Genomic DNA, 21,418 nt, shown 5'->3' on the forward strand with positions numbered 1-21,418 from the left:
CCCTTTCTAAAAATAATAATTTTTGCTTTAAATGTATAATACAAACTACATAGGATTACAAGGAAATCAATTGTATTGAAATAGAAGAATCAAAATATTTTTGTTCAAAAAACAAGCTCACAGACTCCAGGCTAAGGTGAGCACATACTAAACATTTCCAGGACTTTAGGCCCACAATGTTTTTCCCAAAGAACAGATAAGTGGCACCATACATGCACACATACACACCCCCCCACAAATACTAATATGAGTCTGCGGGGCAACAGGGCTGAAAGAGGAAGAGAAGGAGAAAGGAAGGATGGCCTAGCAAACCTCTCATCCCATTGCTCAAAGTACCACCAGGAATCTGCTTGACTTAAGAGAATGTAGTCCCTGGAAAGGAGGGGCATAAGCATGAGAATTTACAACTATTGTGCAGACTTGTATTAATTCCAAGATATGCTACCTAGTAACTTTAGTCATTCTGCTTTTAAAATATCATGCATGTGTAATTTCATTGCAAAAACAGGCTCCCAACTGGAATCTATCTTTGGGTTTCTTCCAATGGGCATGGAATGGAACCACTATGAATGATAATGAGCAGTGCTTGGCAGAAAGACTCGAGCCTAAAAGAGTAAGACTGAATTGTTACAGGCAAGAACATGCCCAAACTACTGGCTCTTCTTTAGTGCAAAGAAATTATAGCTGGGAAAAAATTCTAGTTAGCAAAAGGTAATGTCCTTCATCCAACTTTCTTCTTAAAAAATTTTTTTAAAACAAGGCAGGAGAGGGACAAATGAACCACATTTCTGTGCTCCTAACGGGCATTAATACCACTGGGAATGTACATTCCTTAAACCATCTAGGCTCATCCTTTCATTTACAGATGAGAAAAACAGGTCCAGAGGGGAGGTTGCTTGCTTAAAGTCACACAAGTAGAAAGAAAACTATAAGTAAATAATAAGTAAGTATATTTCCAGTGTGTGGAGCAGCTGGAAGGTTAGAGACAAAAAACTCAATTCTATTTTATTTGCAAGAGCATAACTAAATAAAAGTGCAATCTAACTTCTGTAAAATAAAATCGGCATCCAGCATTTTTTTCCACAGTGCTCTGAAATCAACCAGTTCTCTGGGATCTAGCATAAAAACTAAACATCCTTTAATAAAATAAAAGATAGAACTAAGATTCACAGAATTAAATGGCTGGCACAAGAATATCACACAGACAGACAGACCTTTAGCAGCAAAAGAAAAAACTTACTGGTCAATGGGAAAGACCCAAAATATCCCTCGATTTCTCATTTGAGACAAATCTATAAAGCCGATTTTCCTTAAAACAAAGGGACTGGAGAGATGGACTTCTAAGAAGTCACAAAATTGATCACCCTTCTGTCTCTAGAAAAAAACTATCTCTTGATGCCTCTACCATTCTTCATAGAAAGTAGGCCCATTGGATATCATCTAATTGTCCCCAAGTTCAAGTATAAAAATGAAGAAACTACAGTACTCTGAAATTGATCTCATATTCTACCTGAAGGTAAATGGAGAAGGATGAGAAAAATTTTAAGAAAAGCTGAGGGGCATATTTAATCAAATGAGCAACAAAAGGTGAGAATTAGCAAAATGATGCAATCTAAGCTCAGAGAAATAGTCGCTTAAGGGAACTTTTAGCCATGGTCCTTTTTATTTTAAAAGGAGAAAAAGGTTAAAAAAAAAAAAAAGCAGTAAAGGTGCAGTCTTTCTGAGAAATGAAGTAAATGTTTCTATCAACACCAAGAAGCACTACATCAGTTACCCAATACCAATAGAAGAGCAGGAGAAGGCAGGAACAGGGCAGTCAGAGGGGAAAGAAGAGTTGTGAGGAGATGCCTAATTCAATGACTAGACATGCATAATATTCTAGAATGATTGTAGTCATTCCAGAGAAGATAAAGTATAAAAAGAAAAGTGGCCAAATGCTGTGTACTTCAACGCAGAAATGGTGAAAACTAAAATACATTTTTTTCCTGCTTTATTTACAGAACAAAACATAGCAGGTACCCCTTAGATACATTGAGTAGGTCCAGCCTAGCAAATATAATGGGTGAGCATGAAATTATTCATAACGTCCATGAAGCAGTCCAAATCTTATGGCCAGAAACTCCCACACAAGTGCATATTATTACACAACATAATACAATCCTTGGATTGAAAACTGGCCAAAATTTTGCCCATTTTCTGAAATAATCATACACACATCCACGCTACCATTTTTAAAAAGCTCAGAGGTTAAAGTTGTATAGACTCATGACACTCGCAGCATAGCTGAGAACTACATAAAATCAAGCTGATTAAAGTTGAAAAGTGTCCATCTATGAAGCAGATGGTAGTGGTAAAGAAGTGGAAGGCAGGCAAAGATCAGAAACTAGAAATGAAGCTTGGCCAAAAGGAGGGTGTATTCAATATGTTGGGGTTCAATGAAATTCACACAATGGAAGAACCTTGTAATTCTATGAAGAGATCACATTATAATAGGAATTAAAGTGTCAGGAAAGACTCTAAAGCCATTTGTACCAATCATCCTACTCATACTGCACCAAGATGGTAGCCCATATAAAGGCATGGAGAACTGAAACATATACTTCCCTGCATCGTCATTTTCCAAAGCTACTTTCCCATATGGTAAGGCCACATGCCTTCTGAAGATTAGCCGAACAGAACTAACCTGAAAACCCATCATGACCCAAAAAGCTCATTCTTTTTTAATCAGATTTTAATGCCTCTAGGTACCATTAGGTTTACACATATCTACATCGAAGCAGAGGCGTGTTAGAAATGGCCACAAAGCAGGACAGGTTGACAGAAGGCAAAAGAAGCAGGCAAGACAAACTGCTTTATCTGAAAACTACAATCAGAGCAATGAGCATCACTATAAGTATCCCAGATTCTCCATCTCGTTCCTGTACCGCTGCTCGGACACCTTGCTCTTGTGTTGTTTACTTTCTAAGTGCTGCCGAAATTCCATCTCTTCACCAGCCCCAGCATTACACATGGAGCAGTAAAACTGGCCGCTGGGGGTGACGCACATGGCAAGGTCACGGGGAATCCACTGTCGAGATCGGGGATTGAAGTAAGGCCCTGTAGAAGCAGACACAAAGGGATTAAGGGTAACACAAATGAGAGCGTTGGGCAAGGTTTCAGAAGTACACAGTCAATAAATAAAGACACAAACCATACGTTTCTAAGTTTGACTTTAAACTAGACAAAATGTATAGTGAATTATAACAGCTAGCATTCATGTAGTGTAAAAAAGGGAGTGTGATGCAAAGGAAATATATTTCCTTTAATCTGCACAACCACCTGCTGAAATTAAGGAAATTGAGATTAGAAGAGTTGAAATGTTTTATTCAGAGTCACATAACCATTAAGGATCTTGGGCAGAATTTGAATTCAGGTGTCTTCCAGACTCCAAATCTAACACTTTATTCACCACACCATCTAGTTGATCAAAAACCAAAAGAACTCAGTGATTCCATGCCTTGCTGTTGTATGAAGGTGCCCTCAGTCTACTGATATCTATGTCAGTGAAGAACAAGTTCCTTTTGGTCCTATGGAGCTACCAAAGCTTCAAGTATAGTCCTAGTCAAGTTTCTCCTACCCATGGGTCAATCTAGCCTCTGAATGATGAAGCCTCTAGCCATGGTGATCCAGGAAGCAAATAGCCTACATTTTAATTGCTCTATAAACATGAGCTCTCTACCATTTGCAAAGTATATCCTTGACAATAATCCCTGAGTCATGGATTCACAGGAGGTAGTACAAGTATTAATATCCCTTTTCTCTAGCCAAGTGAACAAAATTAGAGCAGTTATAGTCACACAATTATTCAATCAGAAAAATCAGGACTCAAAACTCAAGTTTCCTGACTCCAAGTCTGGAGCTCACACCATGACACCAAACTTGGTCCTTGCACAGGACAGAAGTATTTAACTTCTTCCTTAAAAGGCTACATTTTCAACCAGTCCCCAAATGTCTAAGCTGTTTTAGGACACTAAAAAAAAACACAAAGAAAAGCTTAAGATGCTGGGAAAAATACTAGAGGACTAAGCAAGGACCCCTTTCAAAATCCAAGTCACAGAGAGTTCCTTTTAATTCTTGTAAGATCTGCTCCTCCATCTCCCCTGTGAAATAAATGCTTCACATTAATATGAAAAATACCTAATGACCTGAATTTCTGAACAGATGGACTCTGGGAGTCATGAATTTCTTCTTCCCAATTAAGCAAACCCATAAGCAAGATCAGGTGATAAACTATACGACGCAGAAGATAGAGTCTCTCATCAAGAAAATAGATGGTGGCAAAGAGCCTTCCAGGTGGCAAAAATGATTTTGCAAAGCAGGAAGCCCAGACTTACAAGAGAGCTGACAGGCACCCCAAAGAAGGGGCAGGTCAAAGAGGGAGAAGAGCACAGCTCTTAGCATCACCAGCTGCTTACCATGGCTTTCAGAAGCACTTTCCTGTAACAACAGAAACAGCAAGTTGCCAAGTCAAACCAATCACCCAGTTCCTAAGATGGCAACTGCAGCCTACCCAAATATCTGCTCCTCTCTACACTCCCTCAGAGGAATCAAACCTTGAAATGTTAAAGTTCAACTCTACCATCTTAGATTTAGCCAGCAGGTCTTATCTTCACAAGCCACCAGACCAAGGATTGGCTTATCTCATTCTTCTTCCAACAAGTCCACACACTGTCTTCTTCATAAGAATGAGGATAAGGAATAGACCTGCAATTCCATCAGAGTTCCTGAGAACACTGACAGTGCAAGGGGCTTATGCAGGCAGTACCTGCATAATAAGGCTGAGACTTATTGGGTCATTTTACAGATAAAGAAATTGAGACTGGGTTTGGTTCTGTGCCTTATGGAGTCACAAAATCATTAAGTATCAGAGGCAAGACTTATAGGTTCACTGAACATAGGATCAGAGATTTTGAGCTGAGAGACCTTAAAGTCCAACCCCTTTCATTTTACAGATAAGGAAACTGAAGCTGAGAGATATTAAGTGACTTGCGCAGGGTCACACAGCTAATAAATGTCTGAGGCAAGCTTGAAACTCAGATCTAATTCCCATGTCCAATGCTCTAGCCACTTTGAACACGGGCCTTCCTGGCATCCAGACTAGATATCTATCCATTGCACAACATTGCCTCTTTTCCTTCTTCATCCCTTAATTTTTTTTCACCTCCTTCCTAATCACTGTCCTCACTCCTCATCGTCCTTATAAAGACACCCTCATTGGAAATCAAGAGCAGTGAGAAATCACTATAAAGCAACATAACTGAATTCTAAGGCTTTCTTAGATTCAAATCCTTGGGTTCAAATCTGGCCTCAGACACTTCCTGATCTACTGCCTTAGAATTAATACTTAGTATTGATTCAAAGACAAAAGGTAAGGGTTAAAAAAAAAAAAAAAAGGAGTCCCACTCCCCTTCATTTTACAGCTAAGAAAATAATTTCTGAGACAAAAGGTGACTGATTCCTCTGCTCATTGCCCCTATTTCCTCACCTCCCACTCACTTCTCAAACCAATGCAATCAAAACAGCTCTCTCCTAGGTTATTCATGATTTCCATAAATATCTAACCTAATTCTATTTTTCCATATCACACAGTCTGGAATTATACCTCTAATCTAGAGATCCACTTTCTATCAGCTTTTCTAGCTATATCTCCAACTTTAATCTTTATATTTCTAAACCAAGTCTAAAATCACCTTCCACTATTCCGCTTAATCTGTAAATACTACATATAGTTATTTACATGTTGTCTCCCTCCCCCATTAGATTGTGAGCTCCATGAGGGTGGGGGCTACATTTTTGCTTTTCTTTGAATTCTCAGTTCTTAAGACAGAGCCTGGCACACAGTGAATGCTTAATAATGCTTGCAGTCTAGAGGATGCTAGGTGGCTCAGTGGATAGAGAGCCAAGCCTAGACATGGGAAGTCCTGGATTCAAATCTGGCCTCAGACACTTCCTAACTCAGTGACCCTGGGCAAGTCACTTAACCCCCATTGCCTAGCCCTTACCCTTCAAAATGAAATGGACGGGAGCTCCAAGGAAAAGCTTCAGTGAGGGTGAGGACACAAAGAAGGAAGAGAGATGGAAGATAAGGCTCTAGAAACCTTAAGGTTTCTAAGAAGACCTTAAGGGCTGCTAGGAGATGGTTGTTTTAATCATAAAGATAAGGTTACTTGGACAGTCTCACCTCCTCCTGAATCTCTTAATCCCTATTATCACTAACCTAGCCTTCTACCTCTCCTAGTCAAAAAGTCAGGAAAATAGAAAATCCAGCAGTCCCTGGTTCTCTCCAAGTCCATCAATATACACAGAGTGGTGTGAGTCTATCCTGGAGATTTCCCCGGCATTGACAACCAGTCACATGGAAAAATCTCTTAAACAACGCATTTGACCAACTAGAAGGCAACTTAGAGGCTTCAAGAGTTACCTGGGACAAAGGAGAAGTGAATTACCCAAGACCAGACAGGCAACATGTGTCAAATACAGGACTTAACATCGTGTTCTCTAGACTCCAAAGCCAACATCTATCCAGGACCCAAGGCTGCCTCCCTCAGTGCAGAGAGAGGAGCTCAGATCATAAAACTAGACTCAAAAAATTAAATCACGACCATAGAAATGTAAAAGCCATCTTTGTTCCGGAGGACCCGAACTGGTTTTTAATGACTCTCTGATGACACCAGGAGCCACTGACCCCATGTCCCCAGCAAGAAGTTCAGGAGGGACTTGCATGCAAGAGGTAAGAGTCTGAGAATAAGAAGCAATCCTGAGCAGGTAACAAAATACAGTATACTTCTCCCTTTTCTTTGGGGAGCTGGGAGATGATGGGAAAAGAACGTGGTGCACACAGGCAGGTTTGGCTGCTTCATAAATCAGTTTTGTTTCATTGTTTTTACTTTGTAACAAGAACATATGCTGTTGGGGAGAAGAATATATCAGAATATGCTCATAGAGGTTAAAAACAAAACCCTAATCCTGAAATAGGCAGATTCAACCTATTTGTATAGCCAAGCTCAAACCATCTCATTGGCAAATATTAGAGGAAATCAATAAGGAAACTGATAAGGAAACCACAAATGTGAATGGTTATAATATAATGAAAGGAGTCAGAATCCTAAAAAAGCAAACCACATTCTGCTTCTCACCCAAGCTCGAGTCAAAGGTTGCAATTTCCTTCAGGAACTTTTTGGTCCCAAAGTCATTTCACTTGCATAAAAAGCATGAGCAACTTGAGAGCAGGGACTGGGTTTTGAGTAGATAAAATGAAATATTTGTTAAGTGCTCTATGAACCTTAAAGCATCATATAAATGCTAGCTATTATTATATACAATAACTTACAATAATAATATTATTTTTTTATTTACTTTTTTAACTCTAGTGCATGAGAGAGCCTGGCACATAGCAGACATTTAATAAATGCTTACTGACTTGGAATTTCCTCCCATCGATATAGCTCAGAAAGCTGTCTAGGTTCTGAAAAGTGAACTGAAAGGCCAATTTTCTCAATATCTCTCTCTCTCTCCCTCTCCCATATATATATATTTTTCCCTTTTTTTAGACTGGCTTTGTTATTCACAATGAAATCTATAATTTGTGAAACAACTTATTTATAGAAAACAATTTATTCAGAAATCACAGCATTTCAAATATCTTCCAAAATACAATCTACTATAAAGTTACAAAAGAAATGAATACAATAAGAATTTAATCTTAACTGTCATTAAATATTTACTTTCACTGTATATGTATACATATATGTGTGTATATACACACATACACACATCTACAAAATGCCACATGATTTTTTTGCTTGGCCTAGGAATGAATTATATATATACATACATACATACATATATATATATGTATATGTATATATACACACACATACACTCACATACATCTATATATACACACATACACAAATATGGCATGGGATAAGAAAAAATGTTTTCAGATGATTTCTCTACTCTGGCTATAGGCAAATGAGGAGGAGAATTCTGAAGTACCTGTGTTATTCTGAAGAGCATATGCATTCCTCCTGTTCTGCATCATTTTATATTCATTCCCTTCTTTCCGGGTCCTCCGTTGACTCACCTCTGATGAATCCCTGAAGAAGAAAAATGGGGAAAGGGAAGAGAAAGATGGGAGTAGAAGCCCACAAAAAGCAACGCATCTGTTTATAAGCCGCAGCCAGCACACAGACAGTCTCAGAGAAAGGAGGAGAATACCTACAAGGACAGGTTGTTCTGGGCCTCCACGAGTCGTGTCCTCTTGGCATGATTCTTCCCTTTATAGTGAGCCTGGGCCACAGCTAGAGAACTAAATGAAGCATCACAGAGCTTACAGTAATCATTCTCTGTGGCCCTGATCACTCTGCTTCCCGGCTTAGAGACATCCACCTGACAACAGAGAAGCCACAGGGGAAACTGGCGTTATCTCACGTAGAACTCCCAAGGATGCTGGGTTCTTTGGCCCCTCTCAAAGGCCCTCTTTAGTGCTAAGAAAAACAATCCCCGTGAATACAATATCATAGATTTAGGGCTAAAAAAACCCTTTATTTTACAGATTTTATTTTATATAGCTTTTTATTTTTATTTATATTATTATATTTATTTTATAATATTTTATTATAGTTTTATATATTTATATATTCACATATAAACACATATTTATATAATATATGTAATATATTATATTATAATTTTATATACCTTTATTTTACAGATGATGATTTGGGGGCCAAGAGGGGTAATGTGACCTAAAGATCACACAGGTGAAGAAGCAACATGGCACAGTAGATAAAGGGTTATATTTAGAGGTAGCAAGACCTAGATTCAAATCCCAACCTCTCACACACCTGTATAACCCTGGGCAAGACATTTAATCTCTCTAGACCTCAGCTCCTCATCTCTAAAATGAAGGGCCTAGTCTAGATGGTATCTGATGTCCCTTATAAAAACAGATCTATGATCTTAAATCCTAAGTGGCAAAGCTTCTTGATTTGAAACCAGATCCTCCAAGTGCAAATGTAGCACCCTCCCATTAAAAATCTCTATTTGTCTCCTATGGAGCCACACAGAATTCTTTATTCCTATCATGGGAAATCTGGAGAAGCAAGACTGTTTAGCATAATCTACTTTATGACAAAAGGAAGAGGCAGCTAGGTGTCTCAGTGAATAGAATGCCAGGCCTGAAGAAGGGAGGTCCTGGGTTCAAATGACAGACTTCCTAGCTGTGGGACCCTGGACAAGTCATTTAATTCCAAATGCCTAGCCCTTACCAATCTTTTGCTTTGGAATCAATATTTAGTATAGATTTTAAGACAGAAGGTAAGGTTTACAAAAAAAAAAAAAAAAAAGGAATAAGAACCTTTTATTCTCACCACCATGAGGTCTTGGCTTTTTAAAGAAAGAAGATAATTTTCACATCATGCTTTTGTGTTACAAGAACCCTTCACCTACATTTAAAAAATGTGAGTGGTTGGTTACTCTCCTTACTATGGAAATACGAAAAAGAATTAAAATTGGTGAAGTAAAAATTGAAGTCAGATATCAGTCATAGCTTTGAAAAATTTTGAAAATAAGGCTCAAGGAACCTTACCAGGAAAAAAATGAAATAAATCTCCTCCCAGAAATGCTTGAGGATTAGTTAGGGGTAAGCAAACATGAAGGTAGAATAAGTGGGGTCTAAACCTAAGCTTTCATCAACTGCCAACGCTGCAATACCCTCTACCAATGAGGGTCAGTAACTTACCTATAACTCATCATCTTACAAACTTGCCTGGGGACACAGAAGGGTGAAATAACTGCTCTAAGGTCACACAACAATAGGTAAAAGAGGCACCTGAAGCCACTCCAAAGATGGCCCCCCTATCCACAACATCATGTTGTCTCTCACTATTAGTGACTTGTCAAAAAATATTTTCTGAATACCTACTACATGCAACTCCATAATCCATACCTCAAAGAGGTTACTGCCAAAAAGAAAAAACTCATATAGACTAAAATGTCAGAAGAAATATTTATGGTAGCTAAGAGCTGCAAATAAAGTGGATGCCCAACCACTAAAGGGAAAGCTAAACCAATTGTGGTCCACAAATATCCCCAAATCTTATTGGTTGTAAGAAACAACAAAACTGGTGAACACAAGGAAGTCTGAAAAGTCACATGAACTGATGAAAAGTGAAATAAAGTGGATAGAGAATGATTAGAATTTTAAACACACACATATATACATGACTAAAAAATATAAATGAAAAGAACACCAAAATCATGAAACCATACTGATGGAGCCCCCACAAATGTCATGTAATCTCAGCTGGGCTCTAACTTTGGCAAGGCAATCTTTTGTCACCTTCTTGAACAATTCATTATCCCACTCACAATACTGGCTCTTCCAAACATCTTCCTCCCTCCTCAAACTTCTCTTGGTTCTCCCCTTCCCCACCCTCTCAGATGAGAAAATGGCTTGGATTTCACTGAAAAGACTGAGGCCAGGTTGAGAGCTGTCTCTTCTGTCCTTTTCTTCAGCTCACACTATTGCAATACCTCCTGCCAACTCTCTCCTCCTGTACCCTGCTCATACGAAGAGGTCATCCTTCTCTTTTCCAAGGCAAATCCCAATCCATGCACAAGAGATCCCCTTTCATTCTGTTTTCTCCAGTAGATTGTCTCCTTTATCACTCCCACTTGTCTCTCATTTAGCATCAACCTCTGTCTATGGGCTGCTTCCCAATTGCCGCCAAACGTGTCCAGGTCTCTCACACCCTCAAAAAACCCTGGTTGTTATCCTTGTTCTTGCCCCCATTTTGTAGCTAAACTCTCCAAGAAGGCTATCCGTGCCTCCGTGACCTTTCATCTCACTTTTACCTCGCTGGAAGCTGGCTTCTGCTCTCATCCTTCCACTGAAACTGCTCTCTCCAAAAACTTTTATGGTCTTTTAGTTACCAATTCCAATGGGCCTTTCGCCATCCTCATCCTTCGTCATCTCTGCAGCCTTTGACACTGTTGATCTATTGAATCCTCTCTTCTCTAGGTACTGTGCCACTATCTTTCCTGGCTCCTCTCCTGCCTCTCTAATTCTTCCTTCTCCATCTCCTTTGCTGGTTCTTCATTAAGGTCAGTCCCACTAACCATGAGGACCCCACAAGGCTCTGCCCTGGACCTGCTTCTCTTCTCCCACTATATTTTTTTAATGGTGATCTCATCAGCTGTTTCAACTATAATCTCTATGCATGTGCATCCCAGTTCTATTTATCCACACTATTCTCTCTACCAACCTTTAGTCTTGTATCTCCAACTGATGACTGGACAACTCAAACAGAATATCTGATAGATAGTAAACACATTTCCAAATCTCAACTAATTATCTTCTCCATTCCACCACTCCCCTCCTCCAATTCTCCTATTACTATTTAGGGTACCATCATCCTTTCAATCTCCCAGGCTCACAACCTAAGTATCATTCTTCATTCTAGAGTTATAATACAGTCTAATTTTTTTTTAAAACCCTTACCTTTTGCCTTAAAACTGACTCCAAGTATCCGTTCCAAGAGTTGGGCAATTGGAGTTAAGTGACTTACCCAGGATCACATAGCATGGAAGTATCTGAGGCCCAATTTGAACCCAGGACTTCCCATCTCCAGGCCTGGCTCTATGTCCACTGAGCCATCTGGCTGCCCCAGACAGTCTAATACTTTAGTGAATAAATAGAAGGTTCCTTATTCAAAAGACCTGGGTTCAATTCTCAGCTTTGCCAGTGATGTCAGTGATATGTATATATGCATACATCTCTTATTCCTCTGGGCCTCCATTTCCTCATCTGTAAAATGAGGAAGTTGGACAAAATGGCCCAGAGGATCCCTTTAAGCTCCAAATCCATTACTTATGAATGAGTAGAAAAATAAATGAGCCAGTCAGATGGTAAGAATAAAAATCCACCAATGTCCATCCTGAGTGTCTCTTCAAGGAGAAGGAGAGAGATGGAAGAGGGGAAAAAGAAAGAGATGGAAGAAAGAGGAAAAAAAAGCAGAAGACCTCTAGACACGGACAAGAAATCCACAGGATTCAAAGGTGTAGAGGGCAGAGAGGAGTGGAGTACCGAAATCAATGTCTTGTGGATCCATCATGAGGCATCTAATAGAAAGGACTAGAGGGAAAAGGAGAGGAATTTAGATGAGGAGACAGGTGAGGTGGCTGAAGTATGAGCAGAGCAAGCCTTAGCCATGGAAGTCAGGAGAGTTCCCCAGTCTTGCTTTTCTACTTGGAGCTATAGGATCTTGGCCAAGTGACTTGAACATTTCAGCCTAAATGTCCTCCAATAAAATGGAAATACCCATTAAACAGACTTCAGGGTGGGGTACCATCTCTATACTGTATTTAGGAAGTGCTTAACTGTTTCTCTCATTCATCCGGAGTCAGGGTGTAGCAATGAGGATACAAAAGGGGCTGTTGATACATTTCTGGAAAACTGATGAGCCTTGGAACTAACTGCCAAGGGGAGTCAAAGACATCAAATGTGGCCCTGGGATTTCAAACCTAGGTGACTTGGAGAATGGCGTTACAATTAACCTAAAGTCAGGAAGAATAGTCTGAGCTTGGGAGGGAGGTCGAGGGCAGTAAGGATGATACCTTAAACTCTACCGAGACTCCTTTGTACCACAATCATCTCCTTTTATCATTTGAGAAGAACTATCCAAAGTCATAAACAACTCCATTCATATCTAAGATTCAACCATGTTTGACTTAGCATATAGACACGTTCTTCACACAATCTGAGTTAAAGGGATCCTCAGCTGCCACCATTCCCCCAAAGAGATCCCAACTAGACCAAGTGGCAAGTGCTCAAGTCTGTATGCTGTGTAAGCTGAGCAATGTGCAGATGTTCTAACATTCTGGATGAAGCTACAGTGTACCTGAGACATCCCTAAAGAAGAAATCACACAACTCAACCAGCCAATTTCTAAAAGGTCCTCTCTTGACTCATGATTCTGCATTGATATTTCCTATGAAACTTAGCCATTTGTTTTCATAAAAACTATTTTTATGAGACTATTTGGTTTGGGGGGTGCTGTTTCATTTTAGGGAGCCAGGAAAAGGAAAACAGTGTAGATGACTAGTATTATTACTACTTTATATCCTACAAACTGAAATGGAAACAAATTGAGTTTGCCACCCCCCCCAAAAAAAGAACAGGAAGCTCCCTGAACACAGGAGCTATTTCACTCATTCTTGTACCCCAGATCATGGTGTAGTGTTTGGCACAAAGGAAGCATTTAATAAATGCCTGCTGATCGATCGGCTGATGGATATTTATCCAATAGACTAAATGATAAGTCTAAGGTAGATGAAGGAACTTCTGTCTTGATCAAGTTTCAAATTTACAACCCAAAGATCTCTGAATCTGAGGGCAGAGGTGAAGTTGGATTTTTATTCAAGTGTTTCATTTTGATACTGGAGTCCATAAAGAGCTTAAATTAGGCTCCCTACTAGGTAGCCCAGAAGAGGGACTATTTGTGATGGAATGAGGTCTTCTGATTGCACATTCAGGAACAGCCTAAAAACCACTCCTTCCTCTCAGTCGGGCAGACTAGATTCATTTAGCCTAGGAAGAAGAAGTGCAGAGCAAAAGACTCCATTAACTATGTTTTTATCACATCTAGGCCACACTTAATGTAAAATCACCACTACTAAGGCTAACAGAACTTCATGTGCATCCAAAGCCAGGCCCCTGAATGACATGGGAGTGGCAGGAGCACATTTCAGGAGCATTTGGCCACTGGTCTGGGAAATACTGGACAGATCTCCTTCCTGAATATCCATTAGTCTCTGCCACAAAACATCTGACAGGACTGTTCTCATTGACTAAGACAAGATTTTGTTTCCAAGAAAAGTGAGAACTTTCTAACCAATATCTCTTCCCACCTTACCTGGGGGGGAGCTGGCACAACAGGAGGGGGTACAGGCTCCACTATATTGCTCATTCTGGTAGAAGCTGGACAGGTACTCGCCGCATAGTAATTCCGGAGTTTCTTACTATGATTTTTACCCTAGAAATAAAGTGGCAAAAGTCATTGTCACCAGGAAAGTTTTCAATCATGTGAGGTTTTTTTTCTTTTTTTGACCTTTACCCTCTATCCTGGAATCAATACTGTGCACTGGTTCTAAGGCAGAAGAACAGTAAAGACTAGGCAATGGTCCAGGGTCACACAGCTAGAAAGTATCTGAGTCTGGATTTGAACCCAGAACCTCCAGTCCCTAGGACCAGCTCTCAATCCACTAATCCACCTAGCTGCTCCCACAAGTATATTTCAAAAAACAAATACTTTTCAATCTACTAAGGAAATATAATTTATATGAACATAAGATAAAAAAATAAATAAGTATAAAATGTAATATCTACAAAAATATACAAAGTAATTTCATTCAGGAAAGACAGAGTATTATGTAACAAGAGGAAGGAACTTTAGATATCATCTTGTCATATATTTTATTTTATTTATGTTTTTAAATGAGCTTTTTTCCCCCCACGTCACTATGATTTCCTCCAGGATCTTTCCACTCCCCTCTCAGAGAGCTATCCCATATCACAAAAAAAGTATTTTTTTAAAGAAAATAAAAAAGGGGGGAGAATCAACATAATTGAGTAATACATGGGAAAAGACTGAAAATATGTGCAATGTACAAGACTTATGCAGAGGAACGAGTTGGAAAAATCTTCCCATATCTGTTCCTTTGAGCCACGTTTATTCTTTTTAATTTTGAGACATTAACTTTTGTGTATTTTGTGATTGTTCATTTTTATGTATTTTATGAATTTAAAACCATTGTTCTGAAAAGGGGCCACCAGGCTGACTGCCAAAGAGGCCTCTGATACATTTGTTTTTGGACTATTTCCGAGTCATGTCTCACTCTTTGTGGCCCCATTTGGGGATTTTCTTGGCAGAGATATCAGAACTATTAGCTATTTCTTTTTCCAGCTCATTTTACAAATGAGGAAACTGAGAGAAGCATGGGTAACTTGCCCAGGATCACGTAGCTAGTGTCAGAGGCCATCTAATCTAACCTCCCTTCTCATTTTACAGATGAGGAAACTGAGGCCCAGCGATGTTAAATAACTTGCCCAAGAACACACAAGGGGTGGGATTTGTTCCTAGGTCCTCCTATTCCAGACTGACTGCTTCTGACCTCATACCATGCTATTATCAGGCCAGAAAAGCAAAAGTAATTTTTATTTGGTCAGAGTATAAAGGCACCCGACTTCCTGACTGTGTTTTGCTTATGCTACTACCCAAATGTGTCAGTGCTCCTCTAATACATGCTCCTATGCTAACATAAGACAAGGGTACAGAGATGTTGAGTAGGAGGAAGAAAATAGAGGTAGCCTTTGGTTTTTCATTGTTTCAGATGTGAAAAAACAAGGGAGGCACACGATTCCCCCCAACTTACATATTTAAATTTTTGAAATCTAAGAATGACTAAGAGGTTTAGTTTCAAGAGTTCAAGCTGATTGAAATTCTAGATAGCAAGATGAAGGAGTCCACTATTTCAATGAGCTTTTATTTTTATTTTTTAATTATTTCTAATGTTATATTTATTTTATAGTTATATAGTTAATAATAATATTTAATAACTCTTTAAAAATTCATTCTTCTCTAGTAGTGCATATAGTGAAGATGCTAGATTTGAGAATGATATTTCATTTATCCATTCCACAAGCATTTATTAAATTCTTTCTGTGTACCAGGCACTCTGCTCCATGCTAGAAAGACAAAAACAAAAGAAAAAGTCCCAAACTCCGAGGAATTGATTGGCTCTAGGACTTAGCCAGCTGTGTGACCCTGAGCAAATTGCTTAACATCTCTGAGCCTGTTTCCTCATTAGTAAAACAGGAGTGATAATCCCTGAAATATCTACTCCACCCCACCCACCCCCAAAGAGGCAGTACAGGGTCAGAGGGCTGGTCTTGCAGTCAGGAAGACTCTCTCACACTTACTGATTGATTGTGTGTGTGCCTTCCACAAGTACCAGCAAGTATCCCTTTAAATCTAAGTTAGAGGGGGCAGCTGGGTAGCTCAGTGGATTGAGAGTCAGGCCTAGAGACGGGAGGTCCTAGGTTCAAATCCGGCCTCAGACACTTCCCAGCTGTGTGACCCTGGGCAAGTCACTTGACCCCCATTGCCTACCCTTACCACTCTTCCACCTATAAGTCAATACACAGAAGGGTTTAAAAAAAAAAAAAGACTAAGTTAGAGATACATCATAGATTAGCACTGACAGAGGAAGTTTACATGCCAGGAGCTTCCTCCTATCAATGAAATCAGAGAGGGAGATTTCTTTTCCCTATGCCTCACAGCACTGTTATTGAGCTTTCAAGCTATTAGCAACAGGAGCAAGAGAGCTTATTAACCCATCTACACAACATTTCTGAGTTCTTGACTTAGCCAGCAAATCTCTGGACTCCAAAGATGTGTCCTTCTCACTATACAATGATCTTATATTAGCTCAATTTCTAGTGTCTTAAGGTTTCCAAAGCACTTCTACAACCACCTAGTAAAGGTTGGAACATGAGAATTTCCCTCCCTCTCCACCACCCTTCCCCTTTCTCACCCAAACCAATCTATTGACAAGCATAAGCACACCTACTGTCTTAGACTCTGGGAATACAAAGACAGAGAAAGCAGTCCTTGCCCTCAAAGAGCTTCTTCCATTCTTTTGAATTGGGAAACAGTCATGGAGCTGCTCTGACTAGCCAAGGGCCACATAAGTAGTGGGTGCCAGAGCTGGAATTCAAAATCACATTCTTTGAAAGGCCAAAACGAGCATTCAGTGATCCAAACTCTGATTTTAGGCATTCAATGACTTGGATATAAAGCATGTTGATGTTCAGTATTTCTTCAGTTCTTAATGACTCCATTAGGGGTTTTCTTGGCAAAGATCACTAGAGTGTTTTGCCATTTCCTTCCCCAACTTATTTTAAAGATGGGGAAACTGAGGCAAAGAGGATTAAGTGACTTGCCTATGGTCACACCGGTGGTCACAGAGACTGTGTCTGAGACCAAATTTGAACTCTTGGTCCCCCTGACTCCAGACCCAGAGCCCTAGTCATTTTGCCATCTGGCTGCTCCAATATAAAGCATAATCATAGCCAAGACTTTGACCTCTGCCACTTCCACTGCAGCTCTATGTTGGTTTGTTTTTTTTTTTTTTCCCCAGAGATTGCTTTCTTTTTTCACCTATTTTTGGATCCCCTCCCCAGCATCCTGCCTTGCTCCCACCTGTTTAGAGCCCATGCTTTCCAAATTTTGATGATTTGATTTTAAAAAGCAAATGCCAAAGTGTGATTTTACTTTTTTTTTTTAAACCCTTGTACTTCGGTGTATTGTCTCCTAGGTGGAAGATTGGTAAGGGTGGGCAATGGGGGTCAAGTGACTTGCCCAGGGTCACACAGCTGGGAAGTGGCTGAGGCCGGGTTTGAACCTAGGACCTCCCGTCTCTAGGCCTGACTCTCACTCCACTGAGCTGCCCAGCTGCCCCCTGTGATTTTACTTTTAAAGCAGAATTTTTAACCTTGGCATAGTACCTAGTTGCCCTCTCTGATAAGCACAACATAAAATAAGTTTGTAATATTAAATAACATTCCTTCTAAAATTGCCTATTTTTCTCCCTGAATATTCGCTTTCCTTTTCATCCTTCCCTTGAATATCAGATAACAGAAATGGTGAGTTCTTATATAATTATCAAACATCATAAATACTAATCTAGATATTCTAGAACCAGAGGATGAAACAGAAATTGAAGGAATCAGGGGTAGCTGGGTGGCTCAGTGGATTGAGAGCCAGGCCTAGAGACGGGAGGTTCTAGGTTCAAATCTGGCCTCAGACACTTCCTAGCTGTGTGACCCTGGGCAAGTCACTTAATCCCCTTTTGCCTAGCCCTTACCACTCTTCTGCCTTGGCTCCAAGACAGAAGGTGAGGATTTAAAAAAAAAAGAAGAAGAAGAAGAAGAAGAAGAAGAAATTGAAGGAATCCATTGATCACCTCCTGAAATAGATCCCAAAAGAATAATTCCCAGAACTCTCAGGTCAAGGAGAAAACATTACAATCAGCCAAAAAGAATTCAAATATCGTGGAGCCCCAGGGAGGATAACACAAAATTTAAGCAGCTTCTACATTAAAGGATAAGAAGGCTTGGAATAATATTCCATAGGGCAAAAGAGCTAGGACTTCAAAGAAGAATCACTTACCCAGTGAAACTGAGCATAATCCTTCAGGAGAAAAAATTGATATTCAATGAAAAAGAGGACTTTCAAACATTCCTGGTGAAAAGACCAGAGCTAAATGGAAAATCTGACTCTCAAATATAAGACTCAAGAGAAGCATAAAAAGGTAAACAGGAAAAAAAAATCAAGACACTCAATAAGGTCAAACTGTATGTATTTCCCTATATAGGGAAATGATTCTTTTGACTTCAAAGAACTTTATTGTTATTAGAGCAGCTAGAAGAACTATACGTAGACAGAGAGCAAGGGTATAAGTTGAATATGATGGAACGATATCTTAAAAAATGAAATTTAAGGCACGAGAAAGAGGAATGCTTTAAGAGGAAGGGGGAAGGGAAAAACAGAATGAGGTAAATTACCTCACATAAAAGAAGGCATGAAAGAGATTTTACAGTGGAGGGTAAGAGGAGAGAAATACGGAGGGGAGCATGTGAACCTTACTCTCATCAGAACTGATTCAAGGAAGGAAAAGCATACACAATCAATTGGGAAAAGAAAGTTATCTTACCTTATAGGATAGTAGGAGGGGAAGAGGATAAGAGAATAGTGGGTGGTGCTGATAGAAAAGAGAGTGAATTGGGGGAGGTGGTGGTCAGAAACTAAACAGGATAGAGAATAATACACTGCAATCATAATGGTGCAAAATTTTTTACAGTTCTAATAAAGGCCTTATTTCTCAAATACATAGAGAAATGAGTCAAATATGTAAGAATACAAGTCATTCCCCAATTGAGAAATGGTCAAAGGATATGAACAGCAAAAAAATGCCCTAAGTCGCTATTAGAGAAATGCAAATTAAAATAATTCTGAGGTACCATTTCACACCTATCAGACTGGCTACTATGACAGAAAAGAAAAATGACAGAACTTGAAGGGATATGGGAAAACTGAGACACTAACGCACTACTGGGAGAGTTGTGAAAGAATTCAACCATTCTGGAAAGAATTTGAACCTTTGCCCAAAGAGCCATAAAACAGTAAAGAAACTTTGTCCCAGCAATACCATAACTAGGTTTGCATCCCAAAGAGATAAAAAAACAAAAAGGAGAAAGACCTCTATGTACACAAATATTTAAGCAGCTCTTTTTGTGGAGGAATAAAGGACTGGAAAGTGAGAGGATACCCATCAACTGGGGAATGGCTGAGTAAGTTATAGTATATGATTGTAATGGAAAACTATTGTGCTGTAAGAAATGATAAGCAAAAGGAGGTCAGAAAAATCTGGAAAGATTTACAGGAACTGAAGCCAACTGAAATAAGCAGAACCAGGAGAACATTGCACACAGTGACCGGAACACCATACAATGAACAACTGTGAATAACTTAAGTATTCTCAACAATACAATGATCCAAGGCTTTCTCAAAGAACTCATGACTTAAAAAGAAAAAGGAAAAGAAAAAGGAAAAGAAAAAGAAAAAAAAAAGTCATCTGCTTCCAGAGAAAAGAATTGATAGAATCTAAATCCAAACAAAAGAAAACTTTTTAACTTTCTTTTTAATTTTTTCTATTTGAGTTGCCTTCCATAAAAGAACTAATATGGAAAAATGTTTTATGGGATTGCACACGTAAAATCTATATGACATTGCTTACCATCTCAATGGGGGGAGGGGAAGAGAGGACAGAATTAGAGACCTGATGTTCTTTGAAAAATGTTGGGAACTGTATTTACAGGTAATTGGGCAAAAATAAAATAAAATTTAGAAATGAAAATAAATACTAATCTATTTCTAAGAAAGCTGAAGATATACTTTAAAAAAAAAAAAAACCCTTACCTTCCATCTTAGAATCAATACTGTGTATTGATTGGTTCTAAGGCAGAAGAGTGGTAAGGGCTAGGCAATGGGGGTTAAGTGACTTGCCCAGGGTCACACAGCTAGGAAGTATCTGAGGTCAGATTTGAACCTAGGCCCTCCCGTCTCTAGGCCTAGCTCTCAATCCACTGAGCCACCCAGCTGCCCCCCAGAAGATATTTTTTATAGGGATCAAGTCCTCTCTAACTTGATATGAAAAACAGTATGATGTCAATACCTCAACTTGCTCTCGACAGTCACAAATAAGACAAGAGCACTAACTGTGGAGTCATAAGACCTGGATTCAAATCCTACCACTTACTAGTTGTGCAACTTTGAACAAATCAATCCACCTTTTTTGGACCTGTTTCATCATCTATAAAATTAGGAGGTAGGACTCAGTAATCCCTGATGACTTTTACAACCCTAAATCTATGATAAGTTATAATCATTATGGCACAGTGCCTACACCTGGGTTCAAATCCTGCCCAACACTTAGTTGCTATATGATAATGATACCACTTAACAACTCTGGGCATTGGTTTTATTATCTTTTTTAAAAAAAGGAGAGATTACCTAAACTTGTTGAAGCCATTCCAAATCTAAATCTACAATCCAATATCAGAAATGTGAGATTCTCAACAAAACAAACCCATGCTTCTTGAAGTTTTCCTCAATTTGGGGTTCATAAATTCCTTTCTCAATCCATCTCCTCTCTGGACATTTTTGCAGATGAGACCGTGAGCCTGTACTGCACACCAGACTTGCCCCTAAGGAGCCAGCAGCCTGCAGATAGATGCTAATAAAAACGAAGGCATGGTTTGTCTCCAGTGATTTGATTTTTAAATTAAGTTACAACCAAAGCCATGATTTTGAGGCTATAAATATAAATGACCTCATTAAAAAATAAAACAGCCTGGAAGCATTTAGGGGCTGGCTGACCACTATAAGAATCCCTAGAACACGGCAAAAGCTGCTCCTAACTCTGCAAACTCCAGAGTAGCCCCAAATCTGGCCTACCCTAGCAAACTAGAAAATGTTCCAGACATGTTTATTAAATGCCCCAGACTATGGAAATTGGATATGTTAAGATGCTAGCAAGATATGGTTCCAATTGGACAAATGGCTGCCACGCAGCAACAAACATTTCAATTAATCAATAAACATTCATTGCCTGCTAATGTGCATTTATTAAACACCTATGGCTTGTGATTTCCACATTAGAATTAATGAAATAGGGGGAAGCTAGGTGGCTCAAGGGATAGGATGGAGACAGAGGTCCTGGGTTCAAATCTGACTCCAGATACTTCCTGATG

The 21,418-nt window shown here is 39.3% G+C and overlaps 1 protein-coding gene across 1 annotated transcript in view; it reads right to left on the reverse strand.

Annotated features, from left to right (window-relative positions):
• Positions 1–1,973: 1,973 nt before the first annotated feature.
• Positions 1,974–21,418, reverse strand: part of ZMAT3 (zinc finger matrin-type 3) — a 36,892-nt gene continuing 17,447 nt past the window's right edge. Inside the window, exons 3-6 of the mRNA XM_044667771.1 lie at positions 13,959–14,078; positions 8,264–8,430; positions 8,038–8,138; positions 1,974–3,096 (exon numbers count right to left, since the gene is read on the reverse strand). Coding sequence (XP_044523706.1) covers positions 2,888–3,096; positions 8,038–8,138; positions 8,264–8,430; positions 13,959–14,078 — 597 coding nt within the window. The 3' untranslated portion in view covers positions 1,974–2,887. The remainder of the gene's footprint in view (positions 3,097–8,037; positions 8,139–8,263; positions 8,431–13,958; positions 14,079–21,418) is intronic.

Source organism: Gracilinanus agilis, chromosome 3 (genome assembly GCF_016433145.1).
Source record: "Gracilinanus agilis isolate LMUSP501 chromosome 3, AgileGrace, whole genome shotgun sequence".
In the NCBI taxonomy this organism is placed as follows: domain Eukaryota; kingdom Metazoa; phylum Chordata; class Mammalia; order Didelphimorphia; family Didelphidae; genus Gracilinanus; species Gracilinanus agilis.